Source organism: Falco biarmicus, chromosome 2 (genome assembly GCF_023638135.1).
Source record: "Falco biarmicus isolate bFalBia1 chromosome 2, bFalBia1.pri, whole genome shotgun sequence".
NCBI classification, from domain to species: domain Eukaryota; kingdom Metazoa; phylum Chordata; class Aves; order Falconiformes; family Falconidae; genus Falco; species Falco biarmicus.
In genome coordinates, this window is record NC_079289.1 from 11849670 (window position 1) to 11872384 (window position 22715).

The 22715-nt window shown below is 36.2% G+C and overlaps 1 protein-coding gene across 7 annotated transcripts in view; it reads right to left on the bottom strand.

Moving 5' to 3' along the window:
* SLC36A4 (solute carrier family 36 member 4) overlaps positions 1–22715 on the bottom strand; it is a 112719-nt gene that overhangs the window by 30617 nt on the left and 59387 nt on the right. The window contains exon 11 of one of the 7 annotated variants that reach the window (XM_056328067.1): positions 16950–18168. The exons of the other annotated variants lie outside the window; for them this stretch is intronic. Coding sequence (XP_056184042.1) covers positions 18137–18168 — 32 coding nt within the window. The 3' untranslated portion in view covers positions 16950–18136. Of the gene's footprint in view, positions 1–16949; positions 18169–22715 lie in introns of those variants that run through there. 7 annotated transcript variants of the gene reach the window in all.

Here is a 22715-nt window from a genome sequence, read left to right on the forward strand (position 1 = left end):
GTCACAGGTGTCCTTCTTTATCAGCTGAAGTAGATATGCTTAAGAATCATTATTAATTATCAGTAAGAAATTCCTGAGGAAGATTTTCCACTTCATTCATTGGTTTAAGAAGCCTGAATTTAAAAAATGCAGCAATGATGCCACGGCTGTAATGTACATAATACATGTCTTGCTGCATAATCATTTCTAACTTGAGCGCAATGAAACATCTCACAAATACTCTTTAATAAGAACTTGTGCATGGTATAGGTGATACCAATGAAGATTTCATGACATTAAAAATCACACTACTATGAAATTTTACAATGCCATGTAAAGAACAAGGTTTTGAAGCGAACAGTTTTAGAAAAATGCTGAAAAATCTCTCCCCAGATATAGAAAAATGCTGAAAAATCTCTCCCCAGATATAGAAAAATGCTGAAAAATCTCTCCCCAGATATAGAAAAATGCTGAAAAATCTCTCCCCAGATATAGAAAAATGCTGAAAAATCTCTCCCCAGATAACTGCGCTCCCCTTGATAATCCATTCTGCTCCTGACGCTCACAATACAGCTCGGTTCCAGCATTGTTAAACATCTTGCTTCTCTGCTTCCCCTTCTTCTACACGTTCTTACAAATTGAACAATGTCATGTAAATCATCACTGCGCTAGATATTTGTGCCAAGTTTTGTTCTAACTTTTAAACAATGTGCTGTAAGCTATTTTACTTCCTTGGCTGCAACAAATTGTTTCCTTTACAGAGAGTTCATATATCACACTTTTATTTTTTTCCTCTAGACATATTCACAGTATATAATCACAGGTATTTTCATTATACCATTGCTCTATTTAAACCAAATGTTAATTTCAGATATGCATGAATGTGGATGCAAAATGAGTGGCTTAGTACAGCATGACATTTTAGGACAAGTTTGTGGTAACCGAGTAATCAACATCATTATATGTTTCAAGTGTTACTGTTTTCTGAAGGCAGTCAAACCTGCAAGCCCGATAGCATTTTACAAATACTTATCTACTGTAAGAGCAATGTTTACCTAACTAATGTTTGCAAGGCGCCCTACAGACACGATGCCTGCACGTGAAACACCCACATCAATTGTACACATTGGAAATGCCTTTGGAAAATAATTTCACCACATTATTGCAGAAATAATTACGGAGAACTCTGTGACCGGTGACTGAGGCATTCCAACATATACCACTTTAGCAAGACAATTCTCTTGCATTTTTCTCAGGACCACTTAAAAAAACCAAAACAGTAACTGTTAGAGGAATTAAAATGGGAACATTCACTTCACTAAAAAAAAAGAAAATAGCAGAATTGACTCTCCATGCAATGAAAAGTGGAGCACATTAAGATCTAGTCACATAATATATAAAAACAAGCATAAAATGAAAGGAAAAAAAAGTTTTCACATGCCTGATAGTACATTCCTGTACAGAGTTTTAATTGGGCTGAATTTGGAAGATTGAATCACCATCAAGAAGCACCTATACACACTATCTGCCTCATCATCAGATATTTCAACATGAGATATGCTTATATAGAGAAAAAAACCTTGGTAATGTTTTAGATGTATTTTTAAAATGAAATGATTGTGTATTTTTTCTGCCTGCAGTCATGTAGTTCACTAATTATTACCTGTTTCTCAAACTTTTTGCTACACCCGCTACTTTGCCTGAGTACCTATGACCTACCACAGCCCTCAAAGCAGAAACCAGCCCCTCTAGGATTTGAAGTTGCATTCACAACCTCCCATGGGAATTTGACAGCACTGACGCTCCTGATTTTAGCATGAGAGGTAGGTGTCTAGCATCAAGCCAAATGAGTGTGGTCTTGTGATTTAAACTAGCTAGGGTAGATCTGTGTGACTCAGGAAAAAAAAAGCATAAGATAAAACATTATGCAGTTCTACCACAGACCAAAACAGCCCATTTTGAAAAGTTTTGAAGTCTGCAATTTTGAGTCTTTCCTGAATGGTAACAGGCAACTCCTCAGGAGGCTATAAATTTTTTTGGTAGTAAAGAGATTCCCAGTTCATTCCTGCAACACCATTCCCATTGCCTACATAAACAAGAACTAACAAGTACAGCTGTAGGAACAATTTTTGCCTATCTAGGTCTCAAGACAACAGGAACCAGCAGTTAGAGAAGAAAAATGCTATGGGAAAGGGGAAAGCCCTATACTCTTCAACAGGCTGGGAGAAAGAGCAGCCTAGAGCAGGGCAGGACGATGGAGTTTCAGGTCCTGCTTAATGGCACAGGAAGGTACAGACAGCCACTCTTCACTGCTAGAAGTACTCAGAAACTACAAGTATTTGTAAAACATGACAGACATGATTCCAACAGCTACAACCAATGTACAAGAGCTATGTCCTTTTATCACCTCTGCTGCTCAGTGCATGTATTGATTTTAAAAACATTTTCAAATGACTACAAAGCCGAAGGATTACATGTCTTCTTGGCTAGGGGGACATGTTCCAAATTTGCTGGATAATCTCACAGTAATAACAAAACAAAACTAAAAAGAATAAGGAAAGACATTTCCTCCTTCCTCTCTGACAGATATCAGGAACTATACTATGAAATCCCTATTCGAACATCTGCTGGATGTCAGAAATGCCAACCACCAAACAACTACCACTTTTCTTCAGTTAAATTTGTTGGGTGGCTCAGCACTTCAGACACATCAGGGAAATTTCTAGATTTAGACTGTATTACTTGTAGGCTTTCATTCCTTAAAATATTGTCCACCTTATAAACCTAGACAATAAATACAGAAATATAAAGAATTTAGACGCATTCTACCGTGTTGAATACTTAGTATTTGGCAGGCCATAAATATAAAAAAAAAAAAAAAAATGTGTAGATGGTAAGTTCTCTGTTATAATGGAAAAGGAGTTTTAGGAACTGGCTACATGTCAGGTACCAGACCTCCCTAATCAAGGTGTAATTTTCTAAGGGGTTATATGTTTATTTATATATCTATTGTTCCACTGGGTTGTGGTTCACAGTCTTATACAGGAAATATTACTCCTTTTTCAACTAAAACTCATATGGGTGCTCATAAGTGTAAATGTGAGTTTTACCCTTCTGATCCTATCTTCTTAAACATTCTCTATTTTAAATGCCTCAGAGCGTTAGGCTGAGTTTTCAAAGTGCTGCAGTAGCTTGGAGAACAAGCAGATCTGAAATCTGAAGAAAAATTGCTTTTAAAATACTTAAATGCATTTTAAAATGGTATTTTTAGATCCAAAGGACATACATTTGCACAGTATACAAACATACTGCTATGTGTTTGACAAAGGGCCACAAAGATGAATAAGGGATTGGAGCATTTTTCATGAGAGGAGAGGCTGAGAGAGCAGGGACTGTTCAGCCTGGAGATGTCTCAGGAGGATCTTGCCAATACGTACACACAGCTGATGGGAGGAAGTAAAGAATACTGAGTCAGCGTCTTCACAGTGGTGCTGCCCTGCAACAGGATGCGAGGCAGTAGGCACAAACTGAAATAAAATGATTTCTTTTTGGAGAGGAGAAAAAACATCTTCCCTGTGAGGGTCAAACACTAGAACTGGTCAGCCAGAGGGGCTGCACAGTCTCCATCCTTGGAGGTATTCAAAATCTGCCTGGACACAGCCTGGAGCAGCCTGTTTTTGCTGGCCCTGCTCTGAGCAGAGGACCAGGGCTGGCAGTTTCCAAGGGTGCCTTCCTGCCTCCAATGCTGTGCGATTCTGTATTTGTTTTCATGTTGTAGAAGATTATTTTGTCATTTAATTGTATAATGGAACCACTTGTATATAAATGCTATACATCTCAGGTTTTTTCCAGCTTTTTCCTTTTCCCCCCTTGTTGGAAATAGGGCCTGGAAAGGGGCATAAAATAACATAGACATACACGAACACTTGGAAGATCAGTATTTTCAAAAGCAAAGAAAAGTGTTGGCTTAGAATAAAAATAACTTGACCATATGAAGTATATAGAGTTGCGCAGACAGATTAGAAGGGCACAAGTAATTTAAATGGTAACAGTGAACCCAAAGTAAGAGAGAAGAAAGGTTAACTTCATAAAGCATGAACTGAAAAGCACAGGAAGTACTTGCATTAACTCAGTAACATAAGCATTTACCTTTTTCAGTGTAGTATGATAGCTAACGAACATTTAACAGGCTGCCTATTTCTCTACTCTGATTTTTGTATACTTCTAAAACAAACTGAGTGAAAGGAATATAACATACAGACTTTAAAAACTTACATGGTTGTAATGTACGTACCAGCTTTATTAACAACATAAAAATCCATGGTTTATACTAACCTAGACACCCTGTGTCTAATAATCTCAATACAGAAATTCTTTGTAAATGATCTAAGTGTGTCCCTTTGTTTCTACAGTCTGAACCGTTCAACTAGCAACAGGAAAAGGGGGGATCTACCGCACAGCAAGCAAAACCAGAGTACATGTAATGAGTCCTGTGTGCTAAATGGCACCGATTAGCTAGAATTCCAAAGTACATAATAATTAGGATATCTCTTGAGAGTGCTTGGACAAATAAGTAGGTTGCAGGAACCTCAGATGGTAAGAAAGGAACATCTACTTTTTTGCAGTATGTATCTGCACCACCAGCTCAGTGGCCATCCCCTACAAAGCAGACAAGGCACAATGAAGACAGTGTAAGTACCATGTTTTACATCTCCTCTACACAAAAAAACCCTCAACCCAACACCAAAAAAAAGCCCATAAACCACCTCTAACAAAAACCCCAACAAACTAGCTTTGCTACTTTACAAGTGAAAGATGCTATTGATGTAGAACAGGGAAAACAGAAATAACTGTTTTTCCACATTAAAAAAAATGAATGAGATTTAACATTCATGAAGCTTCAAAACCAACATCTGGTTTCCAACAGTAGAATGTAATGTTCAGTTCTTCCATGAATATATCATATCCCAACTGAATATTGTAGTATGAGAACATAGGAGAACATTTTACAAGTCAGGAAATGATGAAGTGAAGGTTTCTCATCTAAGCAAAGATTCTGTTGCTACGGAAAGATGGTACAGAATTGTGTTGTGGATAAACAGAAATATTCAGCCTTTAAAATCTCTGATACATTTAAAGCAACCTTTTTCCAACAGTTTTGCATGCAATTGGTTAGCATCCATAACAATATTTTAAAATACAATTTAATTAAACATGTAAGCCATTAAATACAATTTTGCTACAACCAGAAAAACTCCACAGGCTTTGTGCACACCTAACAGCACAGGGTGACTGGACTTGTCTGGACCTATATTAGCCTGAGCTGACTTTAGCTTGTTTTAACTGTGAGAGCAATTCTCCAGCCATCAAGCAGTCAACTTTTTTTTTTTTTTTGCCTAACTTGTTCCAGCTTAGATCTGTAACTACAAGGTATGTTAACAATCTAGCAACTCGTGTACCTACTGAGTAACCCTACATTGTGTATAGCAACTTCACATTGTATATAACTTTTCTGTAGTAATTCATTTGGACTATGAGCATTAATATCATTATAACTGAACTAATAACAAATGCATTGTATTTTAATTATATTCTTAAAATATTAGACAATTAAGAAATCCTTGCACCTGTGTACAATGTGTTCTTAGTCCATAGCAAAATTTTGAGTGTAAAAAAGAATGAAATTTAGGAATAATTTCTAATGGAGACTTGAGGCAACTGTATGTATCATCATGTGCTCTGCTATTGTATCACAATAAAGAAGATACTACTGATTACAGAACTTCAGTCTTAATACAATGTATGTTGGTTTCACAAAGCTAAAATAGCAAGTTTCAGAATAAACTTCAGATAATTTAATTCAGATCAACAGCATTTTGCCATTGGTACTAGTCCGATTCCACACCTGTACTTGACAGTAGCTGTTACATATTTTTCTTTCTAACATACCACCTCAGACACACTAAGACTTTTGTCCCTCCATAACAATTAATATCTTTCTCCTCTCTAAAATAAGGATTCATCTTTTCCCATTCCTCCCCTGGGAACTGCTACAGCTCCCAGATTTATTCACCCACCTTATGCCTCAGGATCTATAAAAACCACACATGAAGGTTCAGTTCCAAACCCTTTGTTCAGTTCACAGGCTTGGGATTGCACCAATAGCTAGGAAGATTATTTTCGCTAAACTACTAAGTAAAACTTTCATTTATGCTATTTTACTATCTACTGATAAGCATCCACATTTACGGAACAGAAAAATCTTATAACTACATTATAGTTTTCATCTTTCTCATACATGAAGTTCACTGGAAAGAAATGGAAACTGAAAGATAGCTGCAACTCAATCCGTAAGACATGACTGCTATTCCATTATATAGCATTTCAGTATAAACACAGGGTAAGTAAACAAGACTTAATTCAGATGCTGCAGCAACTCTGCCACTGCCAGCAGCATGCAATGAGCCCGGTTTTGAATGATTTTGCTGTCTTCACCTCTGTATTGTGAAGGCACCATCTTTAAGAGAACTCTGTATTTGATACTGAAATAGACTTTTTTGTCAAATAATTGATCTTTTTATCATTTTTAAACCACATTTTCATGTGTCCTCTCTTGTAGTAGAAGCAAGCCACTTACAGACAAACTTTAGGAGAGAGTGAAGCCCAGCACTAAAAAGCCCAGGGATGCACACAGTACTGTTGAGGACCATAAACGAGTCAAACAAGACTTGTGCCCTGGTCCTAGTGCATTTTCTTTTAACTCTAAGTATATAGGGTGGTTTTAGTACAACACTGCTATACCACTTGACATTTCTAAACAGAAGCTGAAAACCACTATACATACATATCCTATGATCAACCTGGAATGGCTCTGATAGCATAAGGCCTGAAAGAAATGTGCAAAATCGTAGAAAGCTGGGAGAAAAAAAAAAAAAAAAAGGTTCCTTATACTAATCTCTGCATTACACACTTCGGAAAGGAATTCTAGTACACAAAATCATATTCCCAACACGAGCAGTTGAAAAATCAGTTCAAATGCCTATTACAAGGAAAACGATTGCTTAGTTTTAAATCCTCTGCTGTTTCTTCGAAGGGTAAGAAGCTACTGCCTGTACCTGTAAATCTAGTTATTTTAAAAGAGCAACTGCTGATCACAGAGGTTTAACCATCATTTACACTACTGCAGAATGTTTGTTTTCAACTCAAGGAAAGCTCAGACCCTGAAGCCTACACTTTTAAATGAGGCAACCAATTGCAAAATGTAAGGTCCAAATTTGTTTGTCCCCAAAAGCATAAGCACAATATTGAAGTAGACTTATGCAATTTGTCTCAATTTCTACATAAACATAGCAAAAAATGCAACTAAATTTTGGAATGTAGAAGCAAAAAAAAAAAATAATTTTTTTTTGCTCAGAACAACCAAGATTTGAACTTGTAAATAAAGAGGCTTAATACATCTGAGATAATCAGTTCATGCATTGAACAGATTAGCATATACAACACTAACAGTTACATTGAACTGCTTTGGTCTCTCCCTGTGTGAACAGCAGTAGATTACAAGGGAAAAGAGTTCCTTGGACCAGAAAGAAATATTCCCAGCACCATCAACACTTCCCCACTCCTGGAGGCAACAAGTCTCTAGGAAAGAATGAAGTTTTCCATCTTTTTCCTGCCATTCAACCATCTGCCCCCACTTCTCTGTGCATAACCTTTCATCATAAAACATTCCTTCCCTACCTGAGCTCCAGAAATTCCCAAACCCCCAACAGCCTGTTTTAATCTTTACCATCATCTCTCTTCTCACTGAGTCAGAGGTCAGGCAAATAAATCACCTGCTCTGTAGCAGTGCTGCAGTCAATACCAGAACCCACTATTAGAAAGCAAAAAAATCACCAGCATTTTTCCAAAATCTTGCTCTTTTGCATTATAGCTTCCTCCATTACAGCTCTACACTGATTAAAACAGTTGCGATCAAGACCAAAGTGTAATCATCTGAAAAGGCTATGGAATTATAAAATTAAGGGAACTACAATTATATACTCAATTACCCAGTTTCATTATTTAAAAAAAGCTATTATGTCATAAGAAACGCAGTTCTACATTACAACCTGTAGTAAACCACTTCACTGTATGTTCTATATCAATTCAAGGTCAAACTAATTTACATTTTAAGTAATTCATTGTTTTTTCACTGTAAACAAGTCCCAAGATTCTGGTGCAACCTTAGAGTTCAAGAAATAACTAACCACATAATGAAATCATCAACCTCAAAAAGTTCACATTAGTCTATAAACAAGAGATTATCACTCCAATCAAAACAATTCCTTTGCTCCAAAATTTAAATAGTACCCTCTGTGCAAAAATACCCCAATATAAAAGTAAATCAACACAGAAGGACTTCTACCAAAAATGGAGAAAAGCAAAAAGAGTTAAGTTTAGCTTTATGAACTTACAGCTACTAAATATGAAAGAATTACTTAGATACAGAAGTTGAAAATTATGTTTGTTTCTATAAATTCCCATGTTCTCAAAACATGTACTTATTACCAATGAGTCAGTCCCAATATTTCTGCAAGTAAAACACCTATAAATATTAAAACAGTCTCCTTCAAAATTACTTTTTCCCACACTTTTTTATTTCAACACTATTTATGGTGGAATTTTTTTAGAAAACATTGTATTTTTATATATTAGGAAACTGTAATTAGGTAACCACTTACGTGAAACTCCAAATTTTCCATGGTTTCATGCACACGCAAGAAATGAAAAAGGATTTTAAACTGTTGTGTGGTGCAGGAATTTCAAACAAATTAACCTTCTGACCACAAAAAGAAAGGCAAAAGAAAAAATAGAAATTGGTAATAAGAGACCTTGAAAGGACATACAAGCACAATCTCTTCCAAACCCTCTCAATACATGCTAGTAGCCAGATGAAATATTTAATAGCCTGGGCAACACTGGAGATCACAGCACAAGTGAGTTGCAAGGAGAGGACAACAACAGTATAACAGCTTTTTTTAAAAGAGCAGGTGTTTTCATGCAGAAAAGAACAGTAACAGTAGATCTTCCCTACCTTTTCGTTTTCTGTAGTCCAGTGAATTGCATCAAACACAGATAATACTTTCCTAATGTTAAGTAGCTCCATGCAGGAGTTACTCTTTCGCACTTAAAGAAGAGTTAAGTGATTCTTGAAGGAATTATTGACACCTCATGTGCATTACCCAACTCTTGAAAATATGCACTGTCCTTCTCTGGTTATACCGTCAGCCATGAGCTTCTGTAAAGTCTCTTCAGGGTCCTCTAATTTCAGAGTTATTTGAAGTTCATACACAACAAGCACAGTATCAGGATTTTCAATGATTCCTGGTTCAACCAAGGAATCACCACCACCAAGGGACACATTTTTCTCACGAGCCTGTCTGCCTAGGAGAGACTCCTGGTATCAGGACTGTGTTATTGGCAGATTTTTTAAAGTAAATTTTACAATTTCACTGTAACCTCATAGACCACCTTTGCAGAAGCTCTGTCACTAGGCACTGGCATGCAGCTGAACTGTGCTCTGTGAAGACTTAAGCAGCAGAACATATACTTCTTAACCCATTTTCCTCAAAGTACTTCTGGCATCATCATCACTGCAGCCAGGAATTTCTCAATAAACTGACTCTGCTTATGCTATACAGACAAATTCTGGCCTTCAATGACCAATTCTCAGGTAGTCACTTAATCATTTGTTTTCTTGCCTGATTTTGTTTGTTTTCTATTGAGATCAAAAGTCTTTACTGACAGGGATACATGTTTTTCTCTGTGCATAAAACATCTAGTCCATTCATACATCAATTACCGTTTATAATGGCACATGCTTTGTCCTTCATCACACTTTACAGATTAACATACACACCAACTCTGGCCACATCTTTCAAAGGGTACAACCCCCCAGTTATTAATAAACAATATTAACTTATTTGTGCTAGTATTTTACTCTGCTTAAATTTTTTTCTTTAACTTACAATAGCTATCTTTTCCAGTACCCACTGTCCAATATCCATTAATGTTGTACCATTTCTAAGGACAATGAATTTGTGAAAGGAGAGAGAGATATCACAAAGTGCTTTTTGTTGAAGAACGGAAAAGCTATTTGTATTCCTTTAGATAACAATGATGAAACTAAAATGACATGTTAGGTTTTTTCATGACTCCAAATATGTGTCAGATGTCTTTGCTCCCTATTATCTGTTTCCCCTCTTTTACACACACACACACATATATATCAATACATGCACCATCTTAAACTCTTCAGTATCAGATAAAAATATTATTGGTATCTCAGCAAGCAGTTTGGTTGACATTTATTAATAAAAATACTACAGATTTTAAGTGGATCAAGGAAAAGTGGTCTGAAGGTAGGAGAAAGACACTTAGTGGAAGAGAAACACAGAAACTGCCTTGGTATTTTAGTGCATGAAATGCTGCTATGCAAGCATACCAATTAGGGGAAAAGGTTAATATATTAGCCATTACGTATGATTTTGATACCAGCTGTTATTGCAGAATTAAAGTCTTAGCCTATACACTAAAGACTATAGCCTATAGTGTAAGAAATGCTCATCTACACTCTACTGCTGTGTGACAGAATCCATGAACCTGGCTTTATACATGAGTGGTTAGTCTGTTCCATAAATTTTCTCTCCCTCATGTTTTGTAGCCTGAATGAGAAAGAGACACATATATCTGAATATATGCAACAAAACAACTACTACATACTGTATTTTCCAATTGTTTTCACTGTGATATCATTAGAGAAAATTGTTTTGATTCTCAGCTCGTAGGATAACTAGAGTTGTACATAACCCCCAGGCAGCCTCACAGAAAAGCTAACCCCTTTCAAAATGTCCTGTTTTGGAATAGCAAATAGTAATTATATCCTAAATAGAAACTCCTTCTCCAGTTCTCTCTGAAGCATAAAAAGAGATTCAGGTAACACAACACAGAAAATCAGCCTTATATGAATTATGCTGAATACAGATCAGTTTTTCTAGAATCTTCTCATTTGCAAAGTGTAGCTATTCCAAGTGACAGAGCTGAAGTAGTATGTTATAAAAAATCTAGCCATAATTTCTCTGTTCCCTTTTATTTCAGAAAGTAAATGAAAATGATAAATTATCTTCTGATCCTTCTGCTAATCACCAAAGAAACTGTAACAGTAATGTGAAAAAATAGCTACTGTATTACTTATTTTTGCACTGAACTATCAGATTCTTTTTTCTTTTTCTTTTTTTTTTTTTTTTTTTTTTTTTTTTTTGCCAAGGAATGGCTTTGAAATATATATTTACCAGCATGTATTAATAAGACACTGAATCTCCAGGAGCTAAATCTGGGCTGAAGTCAGAGAATACTTGCTTTTCTGGATATACTCTCTCTTACCCCAGTACATTCTTGTCAAAATAGAGACCAGAACTGCACTGACACTTAAAGCCACGGGAAGCCAAGTTTTATATGGCAGCAAAGTTATATCCTGTGTCTCCTTCTCTGACAATTTCATTGGCCTTTTTGCTGCCAGTGGACACTGAGCTAATGGCTTCAGAAACATCTTGACAATGACTGCAAGATCCCTTCCCAAGTTTTAGTGGGTTCTTCTAAGCCCAGCACTATTCTAAACACAATTCAGATTACTTCCCCCTTTATGTGTTACCTAACAATTTATCTAAAATGAATTTCATCTGCCAGCTATTTGCAAACTTCTCAGCTTTGCAAGCTCCTTCAACAGTTCTTTACCACTGGCGTGGTATTCTACTGCCCACGAAGTCTGATAATCATCTCCATCCCCACTAGACCTTTTTTTAAATATGCCAAAATTATATTGACAGCCTGTCAGTCCTATGGTACAAAGGCTCTTTATAGTATTAGTTCACACACAGTTCTGCATCTTAGTACTAAGTTCCTTCAGGGCTCTTGGGTAAATAAAGTTAACAGAGGAAAACAAGAATATTAAAGAAACCAGTTCACCTCTTACCATAGAAAAAATCTATACAAATATAAAAAAATAGGATTGAATTATTCTCACCTAAATCTAGATGCCTACAGACAAGCTACTTGTGTAGACTCCGTTATATTAGGTAAAGACCACGTCAACATTGTAAATTAAATTTTAGGTACAAGTCACCTAACCAAATATGAAATTCTTCAACCCCTTACACTCCACCGACCACATGGTTTAAAACTTACTTCACAGTAGAGGGAGCCAACACAACTAATTTTGATGTAAACACATATAGTATATGTAAATTGGGGGTCATGAGAACCGAACTAGAGCATTACACACCATCCTCCCGTTGTGAGTTTAAGGTTGTTTTTATTTCCTATAAGCACAAGTGTTGCACACATGCATCAGATATGTGAGACAGTATGTGAGAACTTACCCACCAAACAAAACACAACAAAAGGACTGAAAGTTGCCAATGGGAGAACAAATATCTGAATACCTAGCACAATCCATACAGTATAGTGCGTACATATATATACACATACATATGCTGGTTAAGCTATCACAAAGCGTGACTTTCATTCTGTGTATTTATTTTGTTATATATATTTAAAAAAAACATAGGATATAACTATTAAAAATAGGTCTAGTAACTCTCAGCTAAGATGCACTCCTACTAAAAGGAGTGCCAACAGACTGTAGAGATGGAAGAGTAACCAAAAACGTAATGACTAGCTCTGCAGATTTAGCTAGCGCTCCTCATCTGCCACACTCACAAAAGCATTACGAAGGCAAAAAGATGCAGAGACCCCACTCTTCTCTGTTCTCAGAAATGGCAGCCTCCAGTAAGTGGCCTACACGCAGTATTTCTGTTATTGAGGCACAAGCTAGATCTGTTCAATTACCACGATTCAGAACATGGTATAATCAATCACATAAATAAGACCTACCCAGAGAAAAAACGTCCCTATCTCCCCCCTTTCCCACCCTCCTTCCCCCCAGCAGGGATAAGCCTGCTTCAGAAGCCAAATTTACCATGCTTTGATCTTTGGATAAAACAAGTTATTTAACCCTATGAAACACTTTCCCTTGTTAAGATGTTTTTGTTCAACTGTAAGTTTCTCATTGGTTTACTTGATATTGAAATTAATCTGTTTCATGAAAATATTTGCATAGGAGGCAGTATAGGACTGTCTGTTGTTGAGTCTAATAATATAGTGCAGCGCGCTTACAGCCGCCTTCAACAGGCCTCCTGAAAACAATGCATAGCCATTCCTTGCAACGTACAGGCTGAGTTTTCCATATATGCCTGAGTAACCCAAAATGAAATGTGCTGTCTCAGTGTTTTCCTCAAAGGAGATTCTGCTAGTGTTGCCACTCAACTTTCTCCTGGAAATTGCCTCCCACAATTTCTCTTCCACATGTCCCTACTGCCCTCCCAACAGCATTATACTTTACCAGCAGGCAGAGTTGAGCATTCAGGCTAAACATCTAATGCTGAACAGAATACACAACATTAAACTCTACCCATCTACCCATCTTTCCAGCTGTGGAAACGCCTGGTTCTCATACTTAGGTTTTATGAAAGATTTGTGTTAATTCAATCATTATTCAGACCACCAGCCTCCTTTCAGAAGTGGTTGAAAAAGTTGAGTTTAGGCTAACTTTGAGCACAAGGTTAGACTAGATGACTTTCAAGGGTCCCTTCCAATCTTAAATCCTTCTATTATTTCATAATTTTAAAAGCTACTTTTGGGGGGTACATTGATAGCACAATTGTATACGCCTAATTCCTTCAGAAACCTGACTTCGAACCAAATAGTCTCCAGTAGCAGAAATTATGTTTTAAACTAATCAGTCAATGTTTGTAGCTAAATATCTTATTTGATTAGACACAGATTCCTTGAATACTTTTAATTAATTTTTATTAAACTGTTTCACAGAGTGAAGGCAATAAAGCCAAAATATAAGTAACACATTAGAGCTGGGGCAAGTGATTCTACAGGAAGAAATCACTTAGCAGTTTTTCTGTCCTGGATTCTTCTTTACAATACAAAACAACCTTGGCATTTGGTACATCCTTCTACTTTTCCCTTATTTTTATAAGCTACTAATGTGCCTAAACATAATACCTGTACGTTAAGTAGAACAAAACTGGGAAAGAGTCTCTTAATTATCCTGGCACATCACTCACACTTACAAGCTTACAAAATTTTCAGTTTAAGAAAAAAAGAACAAAAGAACAAACAGAAATGTTACTTTTAAAAGAAAATATTGAATATATATTGAAAATACTGAAATATTGACTTAGCCTCTCAAAACTGAAACACAAGTATTTATGGATCTAGACATAAACCTTCTCTTTTACGTTATACAAATGCAACATTACTGCAAGTAACTGCTTGTCAAGTGGTCCGATAATGCATGTGCACACTGTGCCACTGAAAGGACACTAAACAGCTGGAATAATTCAAGGCAAAAAATAGGCACAGCACAGTAATTCAACTCTCATTTCAAACAGGTATTGGATTATATTTAGTAGTGACATTTATTTGATATGGAACTTTTCACTGGTAAGGAATTATTTTTCCTTATGTTTCCTTAGAAACAATACATCCATACTGATTCTAATGGAAGAGATTCTTGAAATTCAGCTCCCTCGTGTCTGTATACTTTCCTTGTCCTTGAAAGACTTAATTATCTGGCCAGAGTCTGTTGAGCTAGAATAGACCAGAGGAAACCAAGACAGAACTACTGCACAGATCATAACAAATTTTCAGCCATTTCAGAGCTGAATAAATGTGTGTACTCCTCTTTACTATGCTTAGACAAATCACTTCATTGTTTCCACAGGAAATAAAGGAAATTTATTTTTTCTTTTATTTAGGAAATTTATTCAAAGGAAATAAAACAGAGTCTAAAAATACCAACAACCAATTAAAAGAACTGTGATGCACACACTGTTCAAGATAATGATTCAAGATTGTCTTACTCAACAATCACATTGGTGGTCGTGGTAGTCATGGAGAATTGATTCTGAATACCAAAGGTCTCACAATGCCCAAGAGCTATAGCCAAAATGGTAATTTGTACAATTCCCTGACCTGCTTCAAACCCTACACTTACATAACATGCATTATAATGTATCTTAGCACTTGCGAGAAGACAAGAGGATACCTCTGTCCTGAAAGGCTACAATTTTTTGATTCAAACTGCAGAAATCTGTTTGCCATCTTTCACTGATTCTCTTTAGGAACCATGCTCTGTAAAAACAACTACACAGCCATGCTACTCATGCTAACTGAAGTAATTTAATTTCTTTAAATTCATTCATAAATTCATAAATAAAAAAAGATTCATTACTTTTATAGAACTGGTCTGAAATCTGGTAAAGCTACTTGGTAATCTGGACAATTACCAAGATGAAAATAGGAGACTACCTAAGGGAATTTTAAAACTTACTCGCTCTAAGAGAACACAGAAATAAAAAGCAGCAATATGTACTTTTCTAGCCTCATATCCCAAACTGATGTTCTTCTCTTTTTTTTACATTCTATGGGACATGGTAACAGAACTCTTCCCCTATGGTTAGCAATGTCATTATCTGCAATTACAGAACATACTGTATACCAACATAAGCATGACAGACACCTTATGAGATTCAGCTGGAGGACAAAGCTTCTGAAGATAACAACAACAACAAAAAATCAAAAGAACAATTTTAGTCTTACTGCAACTCCTTATTGGCAGCAGTAGAGAACAACCATAAAGCCCCATCCATCAAGGAAGGTGAGTAAATGTACACAGGCTTTTTCCTCAGCCAGTCAGGACTGGGGTGAACAGAAGTCATCACACATCAATTCTGCTGTAATCTGAAAATTTGTCTACATATTTCTTTGCTAGAAAAGTGTCTTTGATACTAAACAGCAATTTTTAGCACAGCATAGACATACTTCTGATGTCCTTTTCATTTAAGCCCTCTTACTAGAGTATGTCTGAAACATTGCCCCAAAAATTAGCCAAAACAGTATGCAAATTAAGGCAGCCCAACCTTAATGCAGAAGCAAAGCATCCCATATGTCTTCTGTACTCAGGTATCTTGGCAAAACTGCCCTCTGAGAACACGGAGTCTCAGTAGGTAGGGCGTTCAGCTGAAACAATGTGGAATATACAGAACTTCAAAAGTAGCCTACTGCAATTTTCAAGCTTATAATTAAAAAGGGACAGCCTGATATTGTATGATTATCAGTTACATATGCTTTGTTTTACCCCAAAAAACGTGTTGCTAATAAGTTACTAGTTTATCAGACAGTAACTTTTTAAAAGATTTTTTTTTACTGAAGGAAGAACTACATTCTAGGTAACCTTACCAGAAAAGCCCATGTGAAATAAAAACACAATTTGACTTCGAAGAACAAGACACAGAAATTTTATTTTTCTGTGTTACAGAACAGCTTTATCAATAAGCAATTACTGTAAGTCAAAACACAATATATTCCATCACTTGCTGAACTGAAAAATACACAAACAGTTAAACACAGAACATGGGGGTTTGTGCTGATTAGTGAACCCAGTCTGCTCTTCTCTGATGAATGCCAGAGCCAGCATGAGAAATATGGGATTACATACGACAGTAAGATAAAGAAAAACAGAGATAAGAGAAGATACACTACATTTGTAAGCAGTAAGCTGTTCATTTGACTTGGGTATCATCAAAATGTAAAGATATTCCTTTTCCTCCCTCCATGTCCTAAATTCTAGAACACAGCTCTTCTGGTTGTACCAGGACAAAGTTCTGGGGGTCACAGTGCAAGTCAGATCAAAGAAAAGTTTCAGGTTAAAAAAAAAAAAAAAAAAAAAAAGAAAAGGAAAAAAGAGAGATTAAAAAAAAGAGAGAAATAAAAAAATAGAGAAAGGAAGACAATTACAGGATGCAACAGGAAAGAACAAACTACTGAATCCTTGAACATGATGTTGAAAAAGATTAAAAACTGAATGGGGTATCACTCACTTGTGCTACAGCTCCCTTAGACTTTCTCTAACTGTAAATTAGTGTTGCTCCTTATCAATACTTCTACACTGCAATTTTATCAAGTGAAAAAAGTACAGATGAATATTCATACTATTCAGCTCAGATAAACCAAGTAAGCACAGCAAGGCATCCTACTACTTTTGGTATTCCCATTAACACAGTATACCTTTTCAACTCTGTGATGGTGTGTATCAAAAGGGAGGAAGGAAGACCTATGCCATTTAACAATGCCAAGCAACATTATCTATTTCCTCTTAACTGGGTACTAGGAAAAAGGGACAGTTTTCCAGCTGCCTCCTCCTTTACTTCCCCTTTAGGAATCTTTGGATCTTACAGAAATTCCAAGTCTATGAACCACTGCATAGATGTAAAATGCATAAGGAGTACACGCAAAAATAACCGCTCCACTCAATAAGCATGACACAAAATCATGGATTTGTGTATGGCATTTAAGAAAAGCACCCCATAAATGACCTTCTCTAAGCTAGTTCATGCATAGAAATATAATGCGCCAAAATAACAGAGCGCTACAAAGTCATGAACATATTACAAAGTTCACTTTCCATGAGTTAGATGATACATATATTTTTTTGTTATTTGGACAAAGAATTTTCATATTGACATTTCATTATATTTGTACGCATACAGATTGAAAATACAAAGTGGAACCAAAAATAAAAGCAGGTTTCATTAGTTTTACAATTATTGTTATAAAGGAAAGGCGGGATTGAATTACAGGCAACCGAGCATCATTCAGCATCACTTCTCACTCTTCCTGAGAATGTTTCATCATACCAAACACTAGATATATTTCTGACCTATACTCTTTCAAATAGCCCTAAGAAGGCAACAAGCACTCCTTTGGCCCAGTTCAACTCATCCAGAAGAAAATATGTAAAACAGGTCAGATAAATTGTGCCCTTACCAGCACCTGTTTCTCTCTCTTGCTTACAAGGCGTCTAGCTAGGATGACCACTGCAGGTGTAGAGGTCCAGACAAAGACTTCTGCATGCTAAACTAGATGACTCATTCTTAAGCCACATAGCACTTTGCAACTTATGCAATGTGTCACCTAAAGTCTTCAGAGCACAGAGTGCCACGTAGGTTTACAGTGTGAATGGTATCATGAATCTTCAACTTCCGCTTCACAATAAGTGAATAAATTTTGTAAAGGAGCCTGTAAAAGGAACCATAAATTTAACAACACAAACAAAAAAAAGGCTCTACTTTAATCCAATTTTCAATTAAAATACCATAATGCTTTTCAACAAGAATTGCTGCAGAGTTGTAAAATATATATTTAATGCAAACACTAAACTGTGGCAAATAATAAGGTCTGTACACTAGGAAATAATTAGTGCCCTGGAATAAGACTATTTCAGAGTATATAAAGGCATTATTACACTATCTATTCTTAAGCTCCTTTTTTTTTTTTTTTAAATAATAAAACAAATGCCTGAAAAAGAAAAAGCAAGCAAATTTTATGACAAAAACATTGCTGTTATTTTAAATTATTCTAAAATTCTCTTATTTATTCCAAATCTTAAAAAAAATTCTAATTTTTGCCTCAATCATAAAGCCCATACTTTTCTTCCTTTCCCATAAACACAAAAAAGTTTTGGAAAACAGCTGCACTTCAAAATCTGAATTTATTCACAGAATCTTAATTAACAACTCAATAGAAGTCCAGCCTTAAACAGCAGTAATTAAAAAAAAAAAAGGCAAGACATGTTTTGACTTTTTAGGAATTTAGTTTACAACCTTAACTTTCCATACAAGGTTTAAAAAATATAATCATTTGCAAGTAATATCTTGTTTGGGTCCATATCAGAGTCACTGTTAAAGAAGATCTGACATCAGCTGAAGCAATGGACCAAGACGAAGAACTAAACCAGATGGCTTCATAAGGCTTTGATAAATATTAACATTAGACAATTCTGCTGGACCTTATGCTTATTTCTGGAGCAGTGCTAGTTTTAGAAAGAAAATCCCTAAACCATTATGTCATACAACTTATACTCACAAGTTAACATCTCTAGAACAACCAGTAATAAGAAACACTACCAGCACCATTCAAATAATCCACAACATCTAACCATTAATCGTAATCCACAGACCTTCGGTATCCATCTGTTAAAATCTGATTTAAAAAGTTTAACATTTGTACTTGGAGAAAGAATGTGTTATTACACATATATAAAATGACGCCTACACCAACAGCAACTCTTAAGGTGCGCCATAATTCATAATGGCCCATCAAAAGAAAGAAACCATAATCAGGATATAACCGATATTAAGAGATCCATTCTTCTTGCAAAGATACTAAAAAAGGTTGGAAGAAGCTGGATTTCCTATTTCTTATGCCTAAACATACACAAAACACCCAACAGTGCTTGTTCTCATCTCTCAACTGAAAACCGCAGCACAGTATCTTCTACTAGGAAACAAGAATTATGGCCATCATTCCCTCAGATTAAAAAAAAAAAACAAAAAACAAACCCACACTAAAAAAAATTAATTTATCGAATATTTCATTTTATTCCTCTGCTAATTCATGAACAATTATTTTGTGTTTAAGCCCACATTGAGGGGCCTGTTAACAGTCCACACAAATATTCTAAATCCCATTTGGAATTTTTTTTAAATCACCAAGGTAGCTACTCAATTTATCTGTCATTAACATTACCCTTCAAAATGAACAAGCTCTTTTAACAAAAATTCTGTGTCTAATGACTGATACACAAATTACTTCTATATAAATGATTATCCCTTAATCCTAAAAGCATGTGTTATAATCTACACAGATCTTAAAATTCCTTCATGTTACCTCTGCTGCTGCTACTCTAAGCAAGTATTTTATTGGCACAACATTATTAAACAATGTAAGATATCTGGTAAACATCATGTTATCTTGTGTCTAATTGTTCAGCATCAAGAACTGTTCTTTCCTAACCCGTTACAGTTAAAGTGGGGAAATATTAAGACAAGCATCACTGATAAATTCAACTAAATAATGCATTTATTCTCTTGGTAAAATTACTCACTCAGATCAGGCTAATTTATTTTTTTAATGGAAAGCAGCTCACTAACAGCTCAGTTCATGCTCAGCTGGATCAGCCATTCAATTAAACTTGTTTCATTTCAAGCTAACAATCAAAACAGCTGACAACTCAACCAGTATCTGCACAGCCACAGTCAAACACAGTATTGCTTAATTTTCATTTTAACAGAAGCCCCGTGGCTGCAGAAATATAGCCCAAAATTAAGCTATTTTTTTTTAATAAATAAATAAAATATATATTTCTTGTATGGATGGAAGATGCTATTAACTTCCAACTCCAGTTTTCTCCATTATATTTGCTGATGCTCTTCAGCAGCTTTTAACAATTCACAGAAAAAAATTTGTTCACTACTATCTTGAAACTAATAAATTAAACACAACTTATTCTTTAAAAACTAAAGTACTGCTTAAATTGTTCTTTTCTATTTTATTACTTCATGGATTTGCTGCCACCATTCAGATGAAAACTATTTTCTCAACATTTTTTTTTTTTTTTTAATTCTTCCAACACCTCAACCAAATACAACTTAATTGTAATGCCCTTCTGGTAGAGGACATGAGTAAGCCTTTGTTAGACAGCAGGCCAGAAATTTACATTCTTGTCCCACGTTAAATTTTTTAACTACAATTTTCCCTGAGAGGCATCAACAGAAATTAATACATTCAACACTATTAGCATTAATATTGACTAATGCTTGGCAGTTGGAGCTGATGATCTCCAGATCTCTCAATCTCCCTGTGCTCAGCATATTCTGAAGTTATTACATAGAATCAACTGTTTAGGCTCAATAAAACCTCTCCAAACTCTCCCCTTCCAGAATCACCGTGGTCTCAGTGCCAGGTAAACAGGGAAGAGTAAAAAAAAAAAATCCAACCTCTCATAGTGTAATGGCAGGTTATTTCAGGCAATGCACTAAACAGGACTCAAATGAGTAGAAGGTTTTTTTCTTGTCCTCCCAGACAAATGGGTGTCTCAAAAGATAAAACTTACACTGTGATCTATGTAAAGATATTAACAAAGGTTTTAAAAATTCACCCAGGATGGTCCAGTTCCTTCAGAAGCAAAAAAGCTCACACTAAAATGGTTAATCCGACATGCAGTAGCTACAACCCCATCACTTAACGGGCTCAGCTAAGGGGCAACCACGGGCACAGTGCCCAAACTCTATCCAAGCAGATGCAGCAAGCACTGATACAAACCGGTTTTGTAACATATTAAAGTTAGGGTAAATACTTTCAACATTAAAAAAAAACCAACACCTTGACAAATATTTCCAAGCACTGCAGTTATCTGACAATCAAATGCCACAAACACAAAGTTAAATCTGTTAGAAAAATAAACTTCATATAAAAAAAAACCCACTTCAACAAAAATGCATACGCAACAGTAACAGAACCTACTGAAACTGTAAGGATGTGGTTGTCCTATCTGGGCACAATCAGAGAGATTTCCTGTCCTCTTACATATTACAACAAGCTGAACTGACCCACCAAAGGACAAAGATGGCAAGTCATCAGGCAGAGGCTGCAACACCAGCAGCTGCTGTTGATCTGGAGATCTTTACACTCACGTATAGAGGTCTGTAGTGATGAACTTCAAGCACGACCTTCATGTGTTCTCAGTGCTTTCAACATCCTATGGTGGCTCTCATCCTATTCCTTCTGTTTGTATGTGTTGTTAATTTCCAACTTTGCCCACCACAGTGATGCTTTCAATTATATTTCTGCCTAGCCAGCTACAAGACTAGCTCCCACCTGCTTTCAACAATTACCAAACTCTGTCTCCAGCTCTAGTCTGAACTTCCAACACAAGCCTAGCTCATCTCTCCAGTCAGTGCACACGGTGTTCATCTGAGTTTGTAAAACAGCTTAGTGTTGTGATTTCTGAAGTACAGTGTGATCTTCCAACATGCTACACCAAACACCGTGAAATCCAACCAAAGATGAAGAGATGGATGTCTCTTACAAATGAACTAAGTGTTCAATATCAAATAAAGTGGAAACTCCCACTCTCCCTCTTTTTTCTTAAAATTCAAAAGTGTCTGACTTGTATTTTTACCTATGCAATGCTAAGATGCTATTTTAACACCAACCTAAAACGGAAGAAGGGAGAAAAGTATTAGGAAATAAGCTCTGTTGAGTCATTTGCACTCACTGTCTCCTGGTTCAAAAAGTACAAACAAGGAGTTACAACCAAAGGAAAAACAAGCTTTTGCAAGTCTAGCACTCTCCCAGCAGAAATACTACTTGGTATTTGACTTTACCTTGAATAATAGCATGTCAAGAGTCCTGAAAGGACAGAAGTACAAGGATGATTAGGGAAAACATGGGCCCACTGCTGAATGAGGTGGGTGCCCTGGTAACAAAGGACACTGAGAAGGCAGAGTTACTGAATGCCTTGTTTGCTTCAGGCTTCACTGCCCAGGCCGACCCTGAGGTTTCCCAGACCCTGGAGGCAAAAGGGAAAGTCTGCAGAAAGGAAGACTTTCCCTTGGTCAAGGAGGATCACGTTAGAGATCACTTAAGCAAACCTGACACCCACAAATCCATGGGCCCTGATAGGATGTGCTCCTGAGGGAGCTGGCAGATGTTATTGCCAAGCCACCCTCCATCATCTTTGGAAGGTCAAGGAGGACAGGAGAGGTGCCTAAGGACTAGAAGAA